This window comes from Pelobates fuscus, chromosome 9, assembly GCF_036172605.1.
Source record: "Pelobates fuscus isolate aPelFus1 chromosome 9, aPelFus1.pri, whole genome shotgun sequence".
NCBI classification, from domain to species: Eukaryota; Metazoa; Chordata; class Amphibia; order Anura; family Pelobatidae; genus Pelobates; species Pelobates fuscus.
Window position 1 is genome coordinate 126362335 of NC_086325.1, and position 23663 is coordinate 126385997.

Consider the following 23663-nt stretch of genomic DNA (forward strand, 5'->3'; position numbering starts at 1 on the left):
TCTTGTCCCGCTCTAACTTTATTATCACTTACAGACCTGGTTCCAAAAACGTTAAAGGTAATGCCATATCTAGGCAATTTGACATTGAATCAGAACAAGAGATGTCCCCTATTGTTCCTCCTGAGTGTATAATTGCATCCACTGTTCTTTCCTTATCATCTCCTCTGCTTTGTGCAATCATGGCGGCTCAATCCCAGGCACCTTGCAATAAACCTCTAGATAAATTGTTTATTGCATGAAAGAGAGGAGGTGCTGAAGGTATTCCACAACAATGTGACTGCTGGACATCTGGGTATTAATAAGACTATATCCGCTGTCTAGAGGTCATTTTGGTGGGATTCACTCAGGAAAGATATCAAAGAGTACGTGGAGGCCCGTTCTGTTTGTGCAGTTTCTAAGGTTCCTCATAAACTTCCATGTGGATTGTTACATCCACTTCCTGTACCCAGTGTTTTATGGTCTCATTTGTCTATGAATTTCATCGTTGAACTTCCGAGTTATAATGCTTATACCACCATCCTTATGGTGATGGCACATTTTATTCCACTCAAAAAATTGCCGTCTTCACAATATCTGGTTCATATATTTATACGCGACATTGTCAGACTACATGGTATTCCTCAAAATATTGTATCTGGCAGGGGTACCCAGTTTGTGTCGCAATTTTGGAGAGCATTCAATAAACAGTTGGGTATTGAATTATCATTCTCTTCCTCTTAACATCCCCAAACCAATGGTGCGGCTGAGAGGGCAAACCAATCATTGGAACTATATTTACGTTGTTTTGTGCATAGCACGCAGAAAAAAACTGGTCTGATTTGCTCCCCTGGGCCGAATTTGCCAGGAATAATGTTACCAATGACTCATCCGGACATAATCCTTTCTTTGTCAATAACAGTTGTCACCCTACTGTTCTACCTGCTGTATACTCTGACATGGCTATCCTTGCTCTGGATGATTGCCTTACTTCCATTTGTGAGTCTGTGGCTGCTCGTTTCAAATTTCATGCAGATAAACGTCGGGTTTACTAGGTGGGTGATCGTGTATGGTTATCCTCACGCAACATCAAACTCAAAGTTCCTAGCATGAAGTTTGCTCCCAGATTTCTTGGCCCATTTCGTATTGTTCAGAGAATTAATCCTGTGTCCTATTCCCTGGCTCTCCCTGCCTCTCTGCGTTAAGGGATACATTAAACTTTACTACTCCCCTTATCTGTAACAGGTTTACCACTCCTTCTGACCCTCCACCTCATTTGGTTATTTCTGGACAGGAGGAGTACGAAGTCTCCTCTGTACTCGACTCCAGGTTTTCGAGGGTCTCTGCAGTATTTGGTTGATTGGAAGGGTTATGGGCCTGCCGATGATTCTTGGGTTTCTGCTTTGGATGTACATGCGGGCCGCAAACTTCATTCTTTCCATGCCAGGTTTCCCCTTAAGTCTTGTCCTGCCCACCTGGGGGTGGTTTTCAAATGGGGGTTACTGTCACAGCTCCCAGTGATTCTGTGGGCGTGATTGCACATAAAGTAAGCAACCTCGCCTACCGATACAAATTTTACTTACCTTGTTCGCGGCAGATCATTGCCTGACTTCCCTCCTGTCTGGTCCCCAGTGGGTGTGACACTCTTAGGAGCGCGACCGTTGCGTTTCGAATTTTTGTAGTAAACTTTCCTTCGCCCACACCAAAGATGGCGCCAACGTGCGTGTTACGTCACGTAATATACGCGCACGCACGATTTGGGGTCAGAGGTGGAGACAGCCAATTACAGCCAAAGGTGGGGTATTTAAACCTAAATTACCTTTCTGTCAGTGCCCTGTCATGGTTTCCCTTTGCTGGTTATCCGAGAGTGTGTGCCTGATCGTATTATTCTGTACTTTTGGCTTTTCCTCATCATTGTGTCTCATTCTGTATCCCTGACCTCTGCAAGTATTTTGACTATTTTTGGGTACGTTAAGTCTGGCCATTCTAAGGTCCGGTTAGACGTTATCCTTAGTCCTAGTTGTGATACTATTTCTGCGTCCTGGATCAATTAGTATTTCTGACCGTATGTAGGAAAAGGAGTTATCACTATTATGATATTATTATTGCCATTTATATAGCTCCAACAGAATCCATAGCACTTTACAATATTATGAGAGGGGGGATTTAACTATATATAGGACAATTACAAGAAAACTTACAGGAACGATAGGTTGAAGAGGACCCTGCTCAAACGAGCACTTTATAGGGGGTGGAGTATAAAACACATTAGGAAAGGAAATATCAATCAAATAGGGTGGGAGTGAAGCAGACCTGGAGGATAGAGTAAAGTGCTGCCCATTAGGAGAGAGCAAGAGACAGGTATGTGAGGTAGAGGTTACTATGGGAGGCCATAAGCGTTCCTAAAGATATGGGTTTCAAGGCACTTCTTAAATGATTGAAAACTAGCGGAGAGTCTGATGGCGGTAGGCAGGCCATTCCATAGGAAGGGAGCCACCCATGAGAAGTCCTGCAAGCGTGAGTTGGCTGTACCGGTGCAAGCAGCGAACAGAAGGTCACGGGCAGAGCAGAGAGACCAAGAAGAGATATAAGAGGGGTTAGAATTGTTCAGCACTTTATAGGTATGGGTTAGCACTTTGAATTGACTCCTATAGGATACAGGAAGCCAATATAAGGACTGACAGAAGAGTGAGGTGTGAGAGGACAGTCTAGAGAGGAAAATCAGCCTCTCATTACATTCATTACAGACTGTAGCGGGGCAGCATTCATTACAGACTGTAGCGGGGCAATATTGCTTTTGGGAAGACCAACTGGAGAGGGTTACAATAATCCATGCAGGAAATTACTAGAGCATGGATAAGCTCCTTGGTAGCATCTTGCGTAAGAAAGGGGCGGATGCAGGCTATGTTTTTAAGATGGAATCTACAGGTTTTGGTACCACTAATTTGAAGGGAGAGCAAAACAGGAGGCTCAATATTAGGACGAGAAAAGACAAGGAGCTCAGTTTTAGAGAGATTGAGTTTCAGGAAGTGTGAGGACATCCAGTCAGAGATGGAATAAAGGCAAGCAGTGACACGTTGCAGGATGGCAGGGGAGATGTCCGGGGAGGAGATACATATCTGGGTGCAGGGGCGGACTGAGAACCCTCAGGGCCCCCGGGCAAAATAAATCAAGGGCCCCCTTACAGGCCCCACCCATACTCCTCAGCAAGCGCCACCCATGTCCCGCCTCCATGCACCGCCTCCAGCCACACCCTACACAATCTTTAGACACAAGGAACAAAAGTGCAATAATCCCTTCAAGGCCCCAGTAGACTCTGAGTCTATGCAATGGAAACAGACCAACGATCGCGACCCACTTCCGGGTCTGTGGAACGCATGGTGGAACGCACGTGGCGTACGCGATGACGTCATTCGGCCCAAGACCGCGAAAAACGAAAAGTGAACACCAGCTGAAAGACTTTGAACACTAAATGGGGATGTATAAAAGGACTGCGGGAGGGATATTTTTATTGCTGTTAATATTTGTGATTGCACCTTATCTCACCAAGTCCCTGAGGAAGTCCAGTCCAAGGACGAAACGCGTAGGACGTCTTATGGTGACATGCTGTTTATTTTTTACCTGAATGTAAGTTATTAAAACTTTTTTTACTTAAACTCTGGAAGTGCACTACAATTTCTGTATATATTTTGTCTTCTGAGATATATACATCCATTCGCTGATGAATATGTGAGGAGGGACAACACATTGGATACTGAAGAAAGAGATACCTTTCAAGGCTGTTTTAACTCCAATAATGTGTGAGTGTCCAATTGTGATTACACATTAATACCAGTCCCCACACAGTTATACGCTATGTTTCTTTATTTTGCTTGTGTTTAGCAGATTTTCCCCTATCCTATTTGCAAGGCCCCAGTAGAGACTACAATTGAGGGCTAATGGGCCATGGAGGGGGGTCTTTCTAGCAGAGGCTATCTCAGTGTCCTTTAGAGAGTGTGTTAGAAAGAATCCCCTCCAGGCCCTATTAGAGACTACAATGGAGTCAAATAGGCTTGGAAGGGGGTGTTTCTAACAGAGGCCATCTCAGTGTCCCTGCTGGAAACAGTCGCCTCCAGGCCCCAGTAGAGACTACAATTGAGGGCTAATGGGCCATGGAGGGGGGGAGCATTCTAGCAGAGGCTATCTCAGTGTCCTTTAGAGAGTGTGTTCGAAAGAATTTCCTCCAGGTCCCATTAGAGACTACAATGGAGTCTATTGGGGCCTGGAGGGGGGTCTCTCCAACACTCTGGTTCCTATTCACAATATAGCAACACAACATAGCTCGCAGATACCTAGGCCAAGTTGGCTCCTCTTACCTTAATTACTGTTGCTGGCTGGCAGTCTGTGGGCTTGCTGGAAGGCTGTGAGCTTACTGGCTGCGGCTGGCAGGCTGTGGGCTTGCTGGCAGGCTGTGGGCTTGCTGGCTACTGCCGGCAGGCTGTGGGCTTGCTGGCTGCGGCTGGCAGGCTGTTGGCTGGCAGGCTGTGGCTTGCTGGCTGTGGCTTGCTGGCTGGCAGGCTGTGGCTTGCTGGCTGCGGTTGGCAGGCTGTGGGCTTGCTGGCTGTAAGCCTAACTGGTGGCCTGTGGGCTGGCTGGCTGGCTACTGGCCAGCCTGTGGGATGGCTGGCCGGCCTGTGGGCTGGCTGGCTGACTGGCCGGCCTGTGGGCTGGCTGGCTTGCTGGCTACTGGGGCACTTGTAGATTATTTAAAGAAATAATCCATGCACAATAACCACTACTGCTCTGTGTAGTCGTTATGGTGCCAGGAGGGCCGGGCCCCCCTTTCAGAGTAAGTAGTCAAACCGTTTAAGAACAGTTTGACAACTTACCTGGGGTCTGCTGGGATATGAGGCTGTAGTAGGGTATAGGAGCAGTGGTGCAATGTGTAAGGGGTGCAGTGTGTGTATGAAAGGTTCAGTGTGTGTGAGGGGGTGTAGTGTGTGAATGTGTAGGGTGTGTGGCCCGGGGCCTCACTTCCTCCCTCCCCTGCCGGCTGCCCGCATGGTGCCTGCGGACAGGGGAGGGGGCAATTGCCCTCCTCTTACCCCGCCTCCCCCTCTTCTTACCCCCCTTCTTACTCCCCCCCTCTTCTTACTCCCCCCTCACTCTGTTCTTACCCCCCTTCTTACTCTCCCCCTCTTCTTACTCCCCCCTCCCCCTCTTCTTACTCCCCCTTCTTACTCTCCCCCTCTTCTTACTCCCCCCTCCCCTCTTCTTACTCCCCTCCCCCCTCTTCTTACTCCCCCTCTCCTTACTGCCCCCTCCCCCTCTTCTTACTCCCCTCCCCCTCTTCTTACCCACTCCCCCCTCTTCTTACTCCTCCCTTCCTCTTTTTACTCCCCCCTCCCCCTCTTCTTACTCCCCCTCCCCCTCTTCTACCCCCCTTCTTTCTCCCCCCTCTTCTTACCCCCCTCCCCCCTCTTCTTACTCCCCCTCTTCTTACCCCATCCCCCTCTTCTTACTCCCCCCTCCCCCTCTTCTTACTCCCCCCTCTTCTTACTCCCCCTCTCTTCTTACTCCCCCCTCCTCTCTTCTTACCTTCCTCCCCCCTCTTCTTACTCCCCCTCTCCCTCTTCTTACTCCCCCCTCCCCCTCTTCTAACCCCCTTCTTACTCCTTCCCTCTTCTTACCCCCCTCCCGCCTCTTCTTACTCCCCCTCTTCTTACCCCCCTCTTCTAACACCCCCTCACCCTCTTCTTACCCCCTTCTTACTCCCCCCTCCTCTCTTCTTACCCCCCTCTCTCTCTTCTTACTCCCCCTCCCTCTCTCTTCTTACCCCCCTTCCTCTCTCTTCTTACCCCCTCCCTCTCATCTTACCCCTCCCTCTCTCTTCTTACCACCCCTCCCGGACTCTTCTTACCACCCCTCCCTCTCTCTTCTTACCCCCCTCTCTCTCTCTTCTTACTCCCCCTCTCTCTCTTCTTACCCCCTCCCTCTCTTCTTACCCCCCCCTCTTCTTACCACCCCTCTCTCTCTCTTCTTACCCCCCTCCCTCTCTTCTTACCCCCCCCTCTTCTTACCACCCCTCTCTCTCTCTTCTTACCCCCCTCCCTCTCTCTTCTTACCCCCTCCCTTTCTCTTCTTACCCCCCTCCCTTTCTCTTCTTACCCCCCTCCCTTTCTCTTCTTACCCCCCTCCCTTTCTCTTCTTACCCCCCCTCCCTTTCTCTTCTTACCCCCCTCCCTTTCTCTTTTTACCCCCTCTTTCTTCTTACCCCCCTCTTTCTTCTTACCCCCCTCCCTCTTTCTTCTTACCCCCTCCCTCTTTCTTCTTACCACCCCCCTTCCCTCTTTCTTCTTACCCCCCTCTTTCTTCTTACCCCCCCTCCCTCTTTCTTCTTACCCCTCCTCCCTCTTTCTTCTTACCCCCCTCCCTCCCTCTTCTTACCCCCTCCCTCTTTCTTCTTACCCCCTCTCCCTCTTTCTTCTTACCCCCTCCCTCCCTCTTTCTTCTTACCCCCTCCCTCCCTCTTTATTCTTACCCCCTCCCTCTTTCTTCTTACCCCCCTCCCTCTTTCTTCCTTCTTACCCCCCTCCCTCTTTCTTCCTTCTTACCCCCCTCCCTCTTTCTTCCTTCTTACCCCCCTCCCTCCCTCTTTCTTCTTACCCCCTCCCTCTTTCTTCTTACCCCCTCCCTCTTTCTTCTTTCCCCCCTCCCTCTTTCTTCCTTCTTACCCCCCTCCCTCTTTCTTCCTTCTTACCCCCCCTCCCTCTTTCTTCCTTCTTACCCCCCCTCCCTCCCTCTTTCTTCTTACCCCCCTCCCTCTTTCTTCTTACCCCCCCCCCCTTCTGTTCTTACCCCCTCCCCTGTAGCGTGGCCGAGCTGCTCTCCGGTCCGCGGTACCCGGCCGGAGTGATAGGAAGGTGCACACTGAGTGTGCACCTTCCTGTCAGTCCGGCCGGGTACAGGAAACAGAAACTCCTGTTCCGCGCGGAACAGGAGTTTCTGTTTCCTGTACCCGGCCGGACTGACAGGAAGGTGCACACTCAGTGTGCACCTTCCTATGACTCCGGCCGGGCACCGCGGACCGGAGAGCAGCTCGGCCACGCTACAGGGGAGGGGAGGTGAGAAGCTGCTCTTAAGAGAGCGCTCAGGCGGCTGCAGCATTTAAAGGGGCGGCCGGCCCCCTCAAAGTGTGCCGCCGGGCCCCCTGATGGCGGGCCCCCCTCCTGGCCGGGACCTCGGACTATGTCCGAAGTGCCCGACTGGTCAGTTCGCCCCTGCTGTTTGCATTTACTGCACTAAAACACACATATTTGTATTCAGCAATGTCTCAACAGTATCCCCTATGTACAGGTTTAATGGTGTTTTGGGATGTTACAGGGTCAAATATAGCATGATACATTTTTCAGTTTTTTCACATTGAAACTCGCCAGATTGGTTACGTTGCCTTTAAGAGCATATGGTAGCCCAAGAATGATGGCATACCATTTGCAAAAGAAGGCAATCCTAGGTATTGCAAATGGGGTATGTCCAGTCTTTTTTAGTAGCCACTTGGTCACAAACACTGGACAAAGTTAGTGTTAATATTTGTGTGTGAAAAATGCAAAAAAATTATTTGAACGCCAATTTTGGCCAGTGTTTGTGAATAAGTGGCTACTAGAAATGACTGGACATACCCCATTTGCAATACCTTGGGTTGTCTACTATTGCAAATGGTATTAAACTGCACAGGAGAGCGCAACCGTGATAAATTTAAATTCCTTAAAATAATGTGATTCAGCGGCTATACACAAAATAAAGTTCCTTATAATCTTTACCCTAAATAATATTCATAAAATGAGGGTCAGAGCTATATATGATAGCCTTACAATAGGCAATCAGTGTAAATGTGAAAACCAACAACTTATAACTGTGAATTAGTAGTATCAAACTCTATATATTACAATAAGTTTGATTATGCACAGAAAAAATATATATAAAACTTGTTTAAAATGACTCTCCAGTGCCAGGAAAACAAAACGTTTTCCTGGCACTGCAGGTCCCCTCTCCCTCCCACCCCCCATCCCAAGTTGCTAAAGGTGTTAAAGCCCCTTCAGTGACTTACCTGTCTGCCCATGCTCCTCCCCCGCCAACATCATCCGGCGGGGGAGACCTATTGAGCATGCGCGGCTGCCGGCGGAGGAGACCTAATGTGCATGTACCGCGCACACACATTAGACCTCCCCATAGGAAAGCATTGAAAAATGCTTTCCTATGGAGATTTCAACGACGCTGGAGGTCCTCACATAGCATGAGGATGTCCAACGATGTTATAGCACACTTTTCATGTGCTATAAACACAGAAGTGCCCTCTAGTGGCTGTCTAGTAGACAGCCACTAGAGGAATAGTTAACCATGCAAGGTAAATATTTCAGTTTATGAAAACTGCAATAATTACACTTTCAGGGTTAAGGGTAGTGGGAGTTGGCACCCAGACCACTCCAATAGGCAGAAGTGGTCTGGGTGCCTGGAGTGTCCCTTTAAGAGTCCAAACGTTCTGGGTAAAAGTCTTTAAAGAGTTAATCTTGTCTTGCAGCAGAGCTGTAGCATCTGTGGATACACTGTAGCTCAATGTAGATTGCACCTTTAAAAGGATACAAAAAAAGCTTTCCATAGTATAATACTGCTTTTATTTGTGTAAAAAGATGTCCTTACCCCCAAATAAAAACTCTTACATCAGCAAGTGGTGGTACTCGCCTCCAAAATACCACATACACATTTAAAAGAATCAGAGGCTTGAGTCGTGTATGTGGTATCTTGGAATACGAGTAACCACCACTTGCTGATGTAAATAAGGTAAGGTTAAGGTGAATGAGAATTAGTATAGATGGTTATGGTGGAAAAGAAAAATAATAAATTGAGATGAGGACAATTTTTTTCTGCCATGGGGATAACTCATAGGACTACCATTATAAACCATCTGCTTACGTATGAACGCTATTTAAAATCGGCTGCACGATTTGCATAAAGTATATTGCTTGAATTAACAGAATCAATTAGAAAGCTTGCATTGATGATATGGGCAGCTTATGCTGGACGCAGTTCAATGCTGTATGCACTGGGCGTCCCGATGTCGATGGTGTCAGCGTTTTCGATTGGTCATTGCCAGAAGGCATAGAGAAAACACCGAGGCTCTGAAGGCTACTCTATTTCACCGTTGTTCGAAAATTATTATAATGTTTAATGAATCTAAATCTGATTGGCCGTGAATACGCAGTAAAGAGTTAATGGGCGTGTGCAACGCAAAATAAGTTCGATTCTGATTTGCTGTTGCTGGGAGACATTGCGTCTTGTTGGGTTTGCGAACGCTTAGTTAGCCGTACAGGTGGAGTTCTCTGTCTGCCATCGCTGTCTCAGGGAATTGGAACTCCATAAAGCCTACTAATTATTTTCTAGGCCGGGATTTTATGTTCTCGATATGCTTCTTCCTGGCATTTGCATGGTAACTGTGGGCTTTTTGCTGGCTATACCCGACTCGGCCTGTTCATCTACTTCATCAAATTGTCATCAGAAAACAGTGACAGTCTCCACGTTGCGGGCACTTCGGGAAAGAGAATTGACATTGGCAAGTGCAGCGTCCTCATCGCCTTTTGGACCTGGGGATTCTCGTCTTCCCTTGCAAGTCCACAGCGAGGCGCCTGGTAGCGTGTCCGTGAGTGACGATTTGCACAATACTGAACCGCCCTACTTCGTCCTGGGTGAGAGTCGATGAGAAATTTGTAAAGCAACATCTGATTTCATAGCGAAACATGAGGGATATAAAATAAAGAGCAAAATCGATTATGCATAAAAAATACACAGAATTGAGCTTAGTTTAACACGAAGGACAAAGAAAATACCTTTGGATAGTATTGATTTCCCATTGGCACTGTTTAAAGAGAACATAATTCTATGGTCTGAAGGTGAAACTGATGTTAGGATTTATCCTTTAGAAAAAAAACCTAGGTGATTACCTAGGTGCATCAAAGATTACCAAAGGAGCCCTTCAAGCAATGTCAGTGTTAATTTCTAAAGTTCTAAATGTAGCAAAATGTAATATTGAATTTTAAAGGCTAGCCTGAAATAGCTCATCTGGAAAATTTCTCCAGCTTAGCTATAGTCGCATTGTAGCCTAAATGTTGCCAGTCATATCTAAAGGAACAGGATAGCATTAGGAATACAAACCATTCCTTACACAATAGTGCCCTGTCCCTTGTTGTGTACAGGTGAGCCTCCTCCTGTTTGCTGTAAAAATGAATACAATTAAGGTTTTACTCACTTTTCTATAGCGCAGTAGTGCCTTTGGCGCTGCTAAACCCTCCATCTTCTACAACACCATTGAGGAGGCTTAGCTTCAGTAATGGTCCAATCCAATGCTCCTCATATAGGAGCATTGGGGACCTGATGCAATGTGCGCACTGTTAGGATGCTTTCTTATGAGATGCCACATCACATGACTGAGTTTTACTTGGTCAGTGAAGTGGAAGCACCTATTATGCTTGTCAGTATGATAGCCAATAGAGGTGTGTGTGTAAACATTACCCTTTCTGCAAAACATCAATTTCTTTTTTTTTTTTTTTACCTTGACGAGATACACATACAGGACCACTGCACCCAGACCACTTAATTAAAATTAAGTGGTCTGGATGCCTTTTGTGGCCCTTTATTAGTGATCGACCGATTATCGGTCTGGCCGATATTCAGTATTTTTGGCAATATCGGTATGGGCAAATAGAGATACTGATATTGCCGATAATACATACTAGGACCGCCGGGCCCATTACAAGCGGTCCTGGGGGGGCCCACAGCAAGCTCTTACTTACCTTCCCAGCAGCTCCCTTCAGCTGAATCTCGCGAGTCCCGCAGCCGTCAGAGCGTTGCCACGGGTTACCATGGCAAAGCTCTGCACGGCACGCTGACTGCGGGATTTACACAGGGGCGCTGAAGGGAGCTGCTTGGAAGGTAGGTTAAAGCTTGCTGGGCCCCCCACTGCACAGTCTATGCCACCGAACCACCAGGGAATGCCATATCCCCCCTCCCTGGCCAAGTAAGAAGCAGGGATGGGGGACTAAAAAATAAATAATTTCATATTAAAAAAAAAAAAAAAAATGTAAAATAAAAAATGCCTCCCTTACCACCCCCCCCATTTTACACAAATGACATACAGAAACACACACACACACACACACACTGCGTTCATTATATACACACTACAAACACACACACTCTGCATTCATTATACACACTACACAAACACACACTCTGCATTCATTATACACACTACACAAACACACACTCTGCATTCATTATATATACACACTACACAAACACACACTCTGCATTCATTATATACACACTACACAAATGCACACTGCATTCATTATAGTAAATGTACAGAATATCTAAGTTATCGGCCTGAAAGTTCACAGATTATCGGAATTGGCTCTAAAAAAAATGGTCGATCCCTACCCTTTATGTTAACTAAATTGAAACTTAGAATTGTAGCAAATTGGAATCCGAATGGCAACATGTAAATACCTCTGCATGTAGGTATACCAGTTTCATTTACAAGAAAATGTTAAATTGTTATGCAAAATATATAGGGATTGTAACTGGCAGGGCTCAAAATATCAATTTGCCCACTAGTCATTGGCAAGTGAACTTCAGTCCTGGAAAATAGAAATTTACCATTGGCTTGCAGTGGTGGGTTACTGTTCGGCTTGTTTAGTAATGTAGGACTTGAAACTTTGAGTACTGATCTAATATTGTATAGGGAAACTGTAACGTCTTTAAAATGTCACTACTGATTAAAATTTGCTTTCAAATTGGAAATTGGAAATTTATGTAAACATTTCCTTATCTAACAGAAATGTATATCCTGAAACTTTTTTATTTTTATTTTTATTTTTTAAAATTAAATAATTATATTTGCATTTTTTTTATTTTTTTGTTGAGTGGGACTGATGAAAGGTTAGCCCATCTCCTGGGAAAAACTAAAACTCTGACACACAGATGTACATACACATACAAACACTTATACTCGCACTCATACACACACTTTTTTTTGTTTTTTATATCTTCAGCCACCCTCCTGTTAGATTAGCTTATGTGCTACTAGGATATCTTGGAGTTCTGCTGCTGTGGGAGTGAAGGTGTCACGTATTCATCCACTTATAAAAATGTGATTAATGGAGTTTACTGTTCAGACAGGAAAAGTTGTGCCGAACAACATTACTGTCCTGACAGGAAAAGTTGTGCTGAGCAGCAATAAAATCCACAGGAGGGTTTGTGCTGAGCAGCAATTATGCAAATGGAAACCTAGTAACTGCCTTTGGGGTCAAAGGCCGATTACAGCCTATCAGATCCAGAGGAGGGGTATTTAGGCCCAGTTCTCATCCTGCTCAGTGCCCTGTCGTAGTTTCCCTTGTGGTTGTCCGAGAGTGTGTTATTGATTCTGGTAATTCTGGTTATTTGACTTTGGCATGGTTTTTGACTTCCCTGTTTTCTGGCTTCCCTGACCCCTGGCTTTTCCTTATCGTTGTGTTGCTTTCTGTATCCCTTGACCTCGGCTATTTCTGACTATTCTTTGGTACGTTAGTCCAGCCATTCTAAGGTCTGGTATACGTTTCCTATCAATCCTCTGTGTTACACGATTCTAACTTTTGGATCATACTGTAATCCTGACAGAAGGGTCTGGAACTCTAAATGCTCCTTGTCAGGATTACAGAATGATCCAGCACGTAGAATCTGATAGGCTGTAACCGGCCTTTGACCCCAAAGGCAGTTACCAGGTTCCCATTTGCATAATTGCTGCTCAGCATTAACCCTTTTGTGGATTTGGTTGCTGCTTGGCACAACTTTTCCTGTGTGGACAGTAAATGCCATTAACCACATTTTTATAAGCTGATGAATACGTGACACTTCTCTCCCCCCATGCTGCAGCTGCCTCCTCTCCCTCCCGAGCTGTCTCCCTGGAGGATGCTGGGAGGAAGTGACAGCTTGTCACTTCCTCTAACCCAGGCGACATTACAGAGGCCAGGTCACGGTCTTAAAAGACCACGGCACTCGACCGGGTCCCTGTTGACCAGTAATGGTTCCCTGGTGCTATAATCATAGCACCGGGGAAATATTGCGCGGCACCCCTGTGTGCACATCGGCACACAGTTTGGGAACCGCTGTTATAGATGTAGTATTTAAACCTGCATGTTGTGCTTTAAGGACAGTAGCCACAGGCTGGTATTAAATGTTTGTTATAGTATTCACTTATTTGGTTGGCAACATTTTATTATTTTTTCCTCTTCAGCTTGGGCAATTGTGTGATGAAGGACTCTATTCAAATACAAAGGAAAAGTTAGGTTGGATGTTAGTCCGCTACTTAATTATGAAAAATGTGTTTGTCCCATTTTAAGCAATTCAGTACATTTTATTATTTTTTCCTCTTCAGCTTGGGCAATTGTGTGATGAAGGACTCTATTCAAATACAAAGGAAAAGTTAGGTTGGATGTTAGTCCGCTACTTAATTATGAAAAATGTGTTTGTCCCATTTTAAGCAATTCAGTACTAAACAATAGTGGTACCCTAATCACAAACACCTCGTTAAACTCTGAACCCTGTGATATATCAAAAATGAACAAACAGATAAATGGTGTGGTGTATTGATAATTAAAACTTCATCAAAAACATGAGTAAAAATGCAAATACTTCTAATTAGATGTTTTTCTTGATATGACGTCTTTAAATCCACATGAATTTCATAGACATGGACACTCAGTTCATCCAATCTTTAATCACTTTAAAAAATACATAAAAGATACAATAACAAATCATAAAACATTAAGGGATCGTATCCGTGCACATCTGCAAATGTGGTGTACATGACAGTGTACAGTGAGTTAAGGCCGGTTGCTACATTAGAGACACTGGCCTTAAGCTACATCTCAGAATGAATCTACACAGACACTCCATCAAGAACCACAAGGAAAACATATATTGTACCCCTGTTGGTCATCACTTCAACCAGATTGGTCACTCCATCCAAAATCTCAGGATTAACCCCTTAAGGACACAGCTTCAGAAGCTTGTCTTACGCTTAATGACACAAGCAATTTTTGCATTTTCTTGCTGTTTGCGTTTAACTGCAATTTGCATCTCATATTATATTATATACTGTTTTTTAAAGGACAGAAAGGGCTTTAATTTGATGTGTCATATATATATATATATATATATATATATATATATATACCGTATATACTCGAGTATAAGCCGAGTTTTTCAGCCCATTTTTTGGGCTGAAAAACCCCAACTCGGCTTATACTCGAGTCAAGGTCTGTATTATGGCAATTTACATTGCCATAATACAGACTGGGGGAGAGGGGGGCTGGCAGAGCTGTAACTTACCTGTTCTGCAGCTCCTGTCAGCTCTCTCCTCCTCCGCGCCGTCCGTTCAGCACCTCGGTCAGCTCCCAGTGTAAATCTCGCGAGAGCCGCGGCTCTCGCGAGACTTAGTGTGAGCTGATAGAAGGAGCTGCACGGACGGCGCAGAGGAGGAGAGAGCTGACAGGAGCTGCAGAACAGGTAAGTTACAGCTCTGCCAGCCCCCCTCTCCCCCCCACTGAACTGCCACTGGACCACCAGGGAAGGAGCCCCCCTCCCTGCCATGTATCAAGCAGGGAGGGGGGACGAAAAATAAATAAAAATAAAAGAAATAATAATAAAAAATAATAATAAAAAAAATAATAAAAAAAGGGGGGTATAAGGACCACTGTGGGAGGGGGGGGGGTATAAGGACCACTGTGGGAGGGGGGGGGTATAAGGACCACTATGGGAGGGAGGGGGGTATAAGGACCGCTATGGGAGGGAGGGGGGGGTATAAGGACCACTATGGGAGGGAGGGGGGGGTATAAGGACCACTATGGGAGGGAGGGGGGGGTATAAGGACCACTATGGGAGGGAGGGGGGGGTATAAGGACCACTATGGGAGGGAGGGGGGGGGATAAGGACCACTATGGGAGGGAGGGGGGGGGGATAAGGACCACTATGGGAGGGAGGGGGGGGGGATAAGGACCACTATGGGAGGGAGGGGGGGGGGGGATAAGGACCACTATGGGAGGGAGGGGGGATAAGGACCACTATGGGAGGGAGGGGGGATAAGGACCACTATGGGAGGGAGGGGGGGATAAGGACCACTATGGGAGGGAGGGAGGGGGATAAGGACCACTATGGGAGGGAGGGGGGTATATGGACCACTATGGGAGGGAGGGGGGGATAAGGACCACTATGGGAGGGAGGGAGGGAGGGGGATAAGGACCACTATGGGAGGGAGGGGGGGATAAGGACCACTATGGGAGGGAGGGGGGGATAAGGACCACTATGGGAGGGAGGGGGGGATAAGGACCACTAGGGGAGGGGAGGGGGAAGTAAGGACCACTAGGGGAGGGGGAAGTAAGGACCACTAGGGGAGGGGAGGGTAAGGACCACTAGGGGAGGGGAGGGTAAGGACCACTAGGGGAGGGGTGAGTCAGGACCACTAGGGGAGGGGTGAGTCAGGACCACTGGGGGAGGGGGGTGAAGGAACACGGGGGTGGGGAGGTAAGGACCACTGAGGGAGGAGGAGGGGAGGTCAGGACATATGGGGGGGCAAATATCCTTGCACCGGCCCTGCACACACTGCATTCATACACTGCATTCATACACACACTGCACTCATACACACACACACTGCACTCATACACACACACTGCACACACACACACTGCATTCATACACACACACGCTGCACTCATACACACACACGCTGCACTCATACACACACACGCTGCACTCATACACACACGCTGCACTCATACACACACGCTGCACTCATACACACACGCTGCACTCATACACACACACGCTGCACTCATACGCACACACGCTGCACTCATACGCACACACGCTGCACTCATACGCACACACGCTGCACTCATACGCACACACGCTGCACTCATACGCACACACTGTAAATAAATATTCAATTAATATATTTTTTTTAGGATCTAATTTTATTTAGAAATTTACCAGTAGCTGCTGCATTTCCCACCCTAGTCTTATACTCGAGTCAATAAGTTTTCCCAGTTTTTTGGGGAAAAATTAGGGGCCTCGGCTTATATTCGGGTCGGCTTATACTCGAGTATATACGGTACTTATTTATTATAAAAAAAATGCAAAAAAATTAAATGTGTTTTTTTTTTACAGTTTTTGCAATAATAATGTGTGCATAATTAGTGCAGGTTAAGGAAAGTAATTAAAAAATCATTTAGTTGTTCTGATCTACAGAATATATATTGTGTCTGGGATTTTGAGTTTTTTTTGGTAGTTACAGGTCACAAAGCACAAGGAGTAAAATAAACTTTTAATGTGAAGCAATTTTAGAACTTGTTATGTTTGTCTTGTAAGCTTATTAATAGCCATAAAGGAAAACAAAATTGCCACACACAAATATATATTTATATAAAGTAGACCTCACAGGCTATTTACCTAAGGTTATTTTGACACTTTCTACATAGCCATTTCACCGCCAATCTCTGCTAAATATTGGAGTAAAATTGTGTTTTTGTTTTTGGCACACAAACTTCTAACAAAGAACTTCTCATGTGTGTTTTGTAAAGTTGGTGTGTGCTATTCCTGTACAAAACTTTTTTTTTTTTTTTAATTCTTTATTTTATTGCGCATAAAATATGACAAGACATGTAGCATAGACGCCACATCAGCGTATCAAACAATCTTCCAAGATATACAGGTGTCGAAGTCTGCGCACTTTTTCCTTTTCACATTTGTAACACAAAGTAATGTAACAGATTAGAATTCTTGTGAATCCAGTAAATAAACATAATACTGAATTGTCGGAGGGTATAGATTCAACTCGTGGGATCGTATAGTTGGTATTGCTTAACAGGTAGGAGGGGGTGGGGTTAGGAGTCTTGCAGGTAGTGGTGGGGTCAAGTGGGGGTGGCACTTGGGTAGCCCTAATGGCCTAGGTAGATCAACCACGGCTGCCATGTCAGGGTGTAGGTGGTATATTTATTTGAGTATGAGGCATCTAGTTCTTCCATGGTCCGTATGAATTCCACCTTCTGTATCCATTCGCGCACAGATGGGACCTCAGTGCTTTTCCATTTCAGTGGTATTAACATGTTTGCTGCTGTCAGCATATGGTTTACGAGCTTGCGTTGATTACTGGGCATGTGGGTGGTGTGCACGAGGAATAGAAAGATTTTGGGTGAGTGCGATACCTGGTGGCCAGTGATAGAAGCTATTAAGCTTCTTATTCTCTGCCAGTAAATTTGGATAGATGGGCAGAGCCACCAGATGTGGGCTGTGGTTCCCTTAGGTTGTCCGCATCTCCAACATATGTCAAGTACTGTCGGGAAGAGTGCATGAATCTTAGTGGGTGAGTAATGCCATCTGGATATCCTTTTGTATGTGCTTTCCCTTGCCGCCGTGCTGATAGATGAAGTGTGGGTGTGAGTGAATATCCTATGCCATGTTTCCTGAGAAATAGTGACACCTAGTTCACCTTCCCACACCGACGTGAACGTGGGTAGTAGGGTGTGGCTTGTGGTGCTGAGGAGTTTGTAAAAGATAGACAAGTGTTTGGTCTGTAGGCTATGCGTGGTGCAGTATGTCTCAAAAGAGGTGTGTGCCCTCGTTCCCCGGAGTAGGTATGAGTTCCCCTTTATAAAGTGAGCCAATTGGGCGTATTGAAAATGTTGTTTGGCAGTGGGTTGGTCTGTGGAGGCTAATACAGGTAGTGGAACTACCCCTGCTGGTGTCACAACGGTACTAACCATCGGGTATCTTGTCTTTAGGGTAGGTGGGAATTGAGCGAAGAATTCTAAGCGCACGCCTGGTAAAAACTTTGGATTATGTGCCAAAGGATAGAAAGGCGAAGGGTGTGGCGAGATATCTTTTTGGGGTCTAATGCGAGACCATAGGCGTAACGTGGGTAATATCGTTGGGTGTTGCGAGTGTTGGGGTAAGAGGAGTGTGTGTCCCTTGTCATGCCACGGAATTGCGTATAGAGGGGATCGGAACATTGATCCCTCTATGTGTACCCATTGCTTAAGTGGGGGCATTGCGGTCCATTCGTATATTCTAGTCAATATGACCGCTTGATAGTAGCGTTCCATGTGGGGTAGGCATAGACCCCCCCATCCCCTGTGTCTGGTTAAAACAGAGTAAGCTATTCTCGGGCGTTTGGTAGCCCATATGAAATTCGTGAATAATTGTTTGAGCTTGGAGAAAAAAGAGGGGGGGATGGCAATGGGAAGTGTTTGTAGGAGGTATAACACTTTAGGCAATGTATTCATCTTCAATATATTGATCCTACAGAGCCAGCTAAAGACGGGCCTCTGCCAGCTTACGAGGTCTTTTGATATCTCGGTGAGTAATGGTAGAAAGTTTAGATCGTATGCATGTTTCAGGTGTCTTGGTAGATGTACCCCTAGATAAGTGATGGACCGTTTGGCCCATGTGAAGGAGTATGCGGCTTTGAGCGTATTTCGTGTGTGTCTGTCTAGTTGGAGGGGTAAGATCTCACTCTTTGTGTAATTGACCTTAAAGTTGGATAGTCTGGCATATGTCGTCAGTTCGGCTATCAGCGGTGGTAGGGAGGTGAGTGGGTCAGTGATGGAGAATAGCAGGTCATCTGCAAACGCAGAGACCTTGAACTCCTGTTGGTGAACTGTAAAGCCGTGAATGGCGCTGTGGTCTCGTATTCCCTGCAAGAAGGGTTCCAGGGAGAGGATAAAGAGTAGAGGTGAGAGAGGGCACCCCTGTCTCGTGACATTTCTAATGTGTACTGGACCTGACAATTGGCCGTGTATTCTCAATTTTGCCGTGGGATTGGAGTATATGGCTCCCATCCATTTCATCCAGTTTGGACCGAAACCCGTGGCTTGAAGGGTGGTGGTCAACATTGTCCAGTCTACTCTATCAAACGCTTTTTCAGCATCTATAGATAGCAGTAGGCTCTGCCTTTGCGTGGTTTGGGAGAGGTGGATGAGATTTAGTATTTTTGTTGTGTTATGTTTGGCCTCACGCTTAGGGACAAAACCAGATTGATCTGGGTGTATTAAAGTGTGTAGGATGGGTTGTAGACGCGTGGCTAGAATTTTTGTGCATATTTTCAAGTCTACATTGATGAGCGAGATTGGGCGGTAACTACCACATTCAGTTGGATCTTTACCTGGTTTTGGTAGCAGCGTGATATGAGCTTCCAATGCGGACGCCGGGAGTGGGGTCGAGTGGGTGAGAGCATTAAATGCCCGTAGATACGGTTCCGCCAGAAGTGTAGTAAATTTTATTAAAGACACGGAGGCTCCTATTATGCATATCTCTTTCTTTATTTCCTCAGCAGCAAAGATAGAGGAATATAAATATTATCAAAATGAAAGAAAAAACTGTACAGGCATAACGAGTAGCCAATCACATAACAGAGGAAGTAGCTATATAAGTCCTGTGTCTCCCACAATCCCCCTCTTTCTTTGCTGCTTCCTCAGACAGCTAAGTATTTTACTTGAGCTCTCCTACTCATTGCATTTTGTTTACTTGTGATTCATGTTTTTGCTTATGCTTGTTTCATTATTGTCGTTTTTATTTATTGTTGATTACTATCTAGTACCTACATCGTTGGTGTATTGGGGGTTTCCCCTAGGGGCTTTACCCGCCGCCGCGGGCTGTTTTTCCCTCATACCGCCCCTGTTGCCGCTTCTCGGCGCTATCTCAGCCGCGTGCCCCTTTCTCTGTGGACGCGACTGAGTGTGCTCGTTTTCCCCTCTCACGGGCTGCCCACGCGGGTAGGTGCACGCGCCCCTTCCCCCGCCTGGAGCCGGTCCACGGGCACACCCTGACACGTGCGGCGGCCATTTTGGGCGATCATTCGTTTCACCCTGCTGTGCCGTGCGGTCGGTCCCTTTACTACGGGCCCCCCCTTACTACACCAACGATCAGGTTTAGCTTTTTCTCTGTTCTGCTGGGTTAATCAACCCATTTCTAGTATTCGGTTTGCTTCTCTCATACCTCATTATGCAGGATAGCAAGGATGGGCCTACCGTCCCCTCTGGGGATTTTCCAGTAGATAATCCTGAGGGCGCTATGGCCTCTCAGGAGCTCCAGGCCCTGTTAGAAGCTACTATGGCTTCCTCCCTTGAAAAGGCTATTGCCTCCGCTATGGGGACTGTCTCATCCTCTTTTGCCCAGTCCCTTCAGTCTGTGCTCTTGCCTTCTATGACTGCCCCTAACCCTCGGAGTGTGGGGTCCCCCTCCCCTGCCCTAACTGTGCCGGGTGCCCGTAAGGCAAAGGCAAAAGCTAGACATATCGAGTCCCACTCCTCGATGCAGGCTTTGCCTGTCATGATTGACACGCCTCTGGCGGTCGCAGATAGCGCGCATCCCACGCGCACAAGAGCCCCTGGCCGGGCTAAAAAGGCTAGATTGTGGAAACGGGCTAGAGCCCTGGATGATGGGTCGGATACCGACCGGAGTGTGGACAATGATTCCGATGTTATGGAATAGGACTCCTATGGGGAGGACGAGTCTGGCGAGGATCAACCCCTTGCGGGTGTAACCCCTTCTGGGTCCTCTGCCGTCCCCCGTAGAAAAGTGCCAGACCCCGCTGGGGATAATGGAAAAGGGCTTTTAGACCCACAGGGGAACCCCCTGTTTGACCCGGACGACCTGCGTCACCCGCGGTCTGCCGAATGGGTCCCTCCGGACCATATCGCCCAGTATGTGGCTAAGAGGATTCGCACACCTCTGTCAAAGGAAGGCCGCAATAAATTGCGTGCCGAATGCCCACGACCTTCCCTCCCTGGCGCTGCCTGTAAGACCCCTGAAGTGGACCCTCAGATTGCCCAATTTCTTAATAAGTCTGGGTGGAAGCCTAAAAAGGGTCTGGATCACTCCCTAAAAGGGTGCCAGGATAAAATTCTGGATACGCTGGGCCCCCTGTCTAAGCTGTACGAACTCCTTGAGGCAGCCCGTAATGGCGACTCAGTTCTAGATATGGATGTGGCCATCGGGTGGGTCCAGCGAGCTATATGCCTTGTGGGGAATGCCAACACGGCTATGTCTTCCGAGAGACGCAAGGCTATTCTCTTGAAAATAGACCCTAAACTGGCTGCTATGACCGTAGCTGAACCTGACTCAGCCGATGAGGGGATGTTGTTCGGCACATCCTTTGTGAAGGACATGGGGTCCTATGTAAAAACCTTTACGGCTATTGACAAGGCGCAGGCTAATATGAAGCGCGTCTTCGCGCCCAAGGTTTTCGGTGGGGCCGGGCGTAGCAGGAACCGTCCTCCCGGCCGTGGTTTCCGAGGCTCATTCAGGGCCAACAGAGGTTCCTTTTTCCCCTCTCGAGGGCTCCAGGACCCGAAAACGCCTCCTTTCTTCCCGGCTAGAGGGAGATCGTGGGGCTCTAGATACCCCCGTGGTGGGTCGTCGGGCAGACGCCCTTATGGTGAGTACCCCTTCTTCCCTTCTCGATCAGGTTCGGGTGGCGGGGAGGCTAGCCTTATTTTACCCAAGGTGGGCAGTTATTACCTCAGATACTTGGGTTCTGCAATGCGTAAAGGGTTACCAACTAGATTTTGTTTCCCTGCCGGTCCAAATGTATACCCCCAGGGAATTGTCCCTCCCACGGGAGCAGGACGCGATGATCTCCGCGGAAGTCGCGGAGATGTTCTCAAAGGGCGCCATCGAAGAATTGCCGTTCGCCACTCCAGGCTTCACGAGCAATCTCTTCCTTGTACCCAAGAAAGGGGGCGGTGTCCGCCCAGTGATAAACCTTCGCCCTCTCAACGCCTTCCTACGCTACCAACATTTCCAGATGGAAGGCATCCATTGCCTCAGAGACCTTCTGAGACAGTCGGATTGGATGGCCAAATTGGACCTGAAGGATGCGTACTTCACGGTTCCAATAGCGATAGAATCCAGGGACTACTTGCACTTCACCTGGCACGGACGGCGTTGGCGTTTTACATGCCTTCCGTTCGGCCTCTCCTCGGCTCCTTGGTGTTTCACCAAGGTTATGAAGCCGGTGGTGTCGTTCCTCCGTACCCGAGGGGTTCGACTAATTATTTACCTGGACGACATCCTGATCATGTCACAGTCGTTGGAATGCCTGAAGTTGCATTTAGACTGGACGATCAACCTCTTACAGAACCTAGGTTTTCTGGTAAACTGGGACAAGTCGGTCCTGACACCCGCCCAGTCTATGGAGTTCCTGGGGTTCCAGGTGGATTCCGTGCGGCAGTTCCTGTACTTACCAGAATCCAAGATAAAAGCCATCCAGAAGGAGCTCCGTCGAGCTCTTCGCGCTTCGGACTTGTCAGTCCGGCAGTTGGCGAGGATCATCGGCCTACTGGCCTCCTCCATTCAGGCGATATTCCCAGGCCCCTTACATTACCGGGCTCTCCAACGGCTCAAGGGGTCACACCTACGTTCGGGTCGATCGTACGAATCCCGACTTTGTCTGGACGAGGAGTCCAGAGACGAGCTGGTATGGTGGTTGGCACACATGGAAGCCTGGAACGGAAAAGCAATTTTCGGTTCCGTTCCGGACGTGGTCATAGAATCAGATGCCAGCTTGCACGGCTGGGGGGCTCGTTGTGGCGACATCTCCACGGGGGGCAGATGGTCCGACGCAGAGAAGTCGTTACACATCAACTGCCTGGAACTCCTGGCGGGGGCCTTTGCGATTCGCAGCCTTACCCCTGGAAAGGCGAACTGTTGTGTTCTCCTCAAATTGGACAACGTATCGGCAGTCCGATACATAAATCACTTGGGCGGAACCAAGTCCAAAATGTTGGCTCTACTGGCGAAGGACTTTTGGCAGTTCTGCCTCCTAAACAACGTCTCGGTGACGGCGGAACACATTCCGGGTCTGGACAATTCAGGCGCGGATTGGAACTCCAGACATTTGAGAGACTCGGGAGACTGGCATTTGCACGCCTCGGTCTTCCAAAGCTTAAACAGGCTGTGGGGTCGGTTCGAGATGGACCTGTTCGCATCTCGACTGAACACTCAGTTACCGAGGTTCTTCAGTTGGAGACCGGACCCGGCGGCAGTGGCGACGGATGCCTTTCTTCAAGAATGGCCTCCAGGCCACCTGTATGCCTTTCCCCCATTCAACATGATCGCTCGTACGATCTCGAAGCTGGTTCGTCACGACTGTTGTCTGACCCTGATCACCCCTCTGTGGAGATCACGGCCGTGGTTCCCTCGTCTGATGGAGTTGTCCATAGACTTCCCTCGTCTGTTGCCGAACTTCCAGGACCTCCTTCTGGATCCGGATGGGAACTCGCACGAATTGGTGCTCCAGCACCAGTTGCCCCTGGTAGCATGGTTCCTTTCAGGGGACGCTGGCTTGTCCCTGACGTTCCACAGTCGACTCTCTTGCTCCTCGATAACGCCTGGGCTCCGGGCACACGATCAGCTTACCGAGCTGCATGGAAATCTTGGTCTGATTGGTGCATGGAACGGGCAGTGGATCCCATATCTGCCCCTCTCCATTTGATACTGGGGTTTCTTACAGACCTGTTCGACTCAGGCAAGGCGTACAGGACTATCAATGTTTTTCGATCGGCCATATCGGCCGGTCATGGTGGTTTGGAAGGTGTACCCATCGGCAAACATCCTTTTGT

At 47.6% G+C, this 23663-nt stretch overlaps 1 protein-coding gene across 1 annotated transcript in view; it reads left to right on the forward strand.

The window, feature by feature from the left end:
• The first annotated feature begins 9158 nt into the window (after positions 1-9158).
• The window catches only part of ASTN2 (astrotactin 2), a 925983-nt gene continuing 911478 nt past the window's right edge, over positions 9159-23663 (forward strand). The window contains exon 1 of the mRNA XM_063432386.1: positions 9159-9695. Within this exon, the coding sequence (XP_063288456.1) occupies positions 9416-9695 (280 nt within the window). The 5' untranslated portion in view covers positions 9159-9415. The remainder of the gene's footprint in view (positions 9696-23663) is intronic.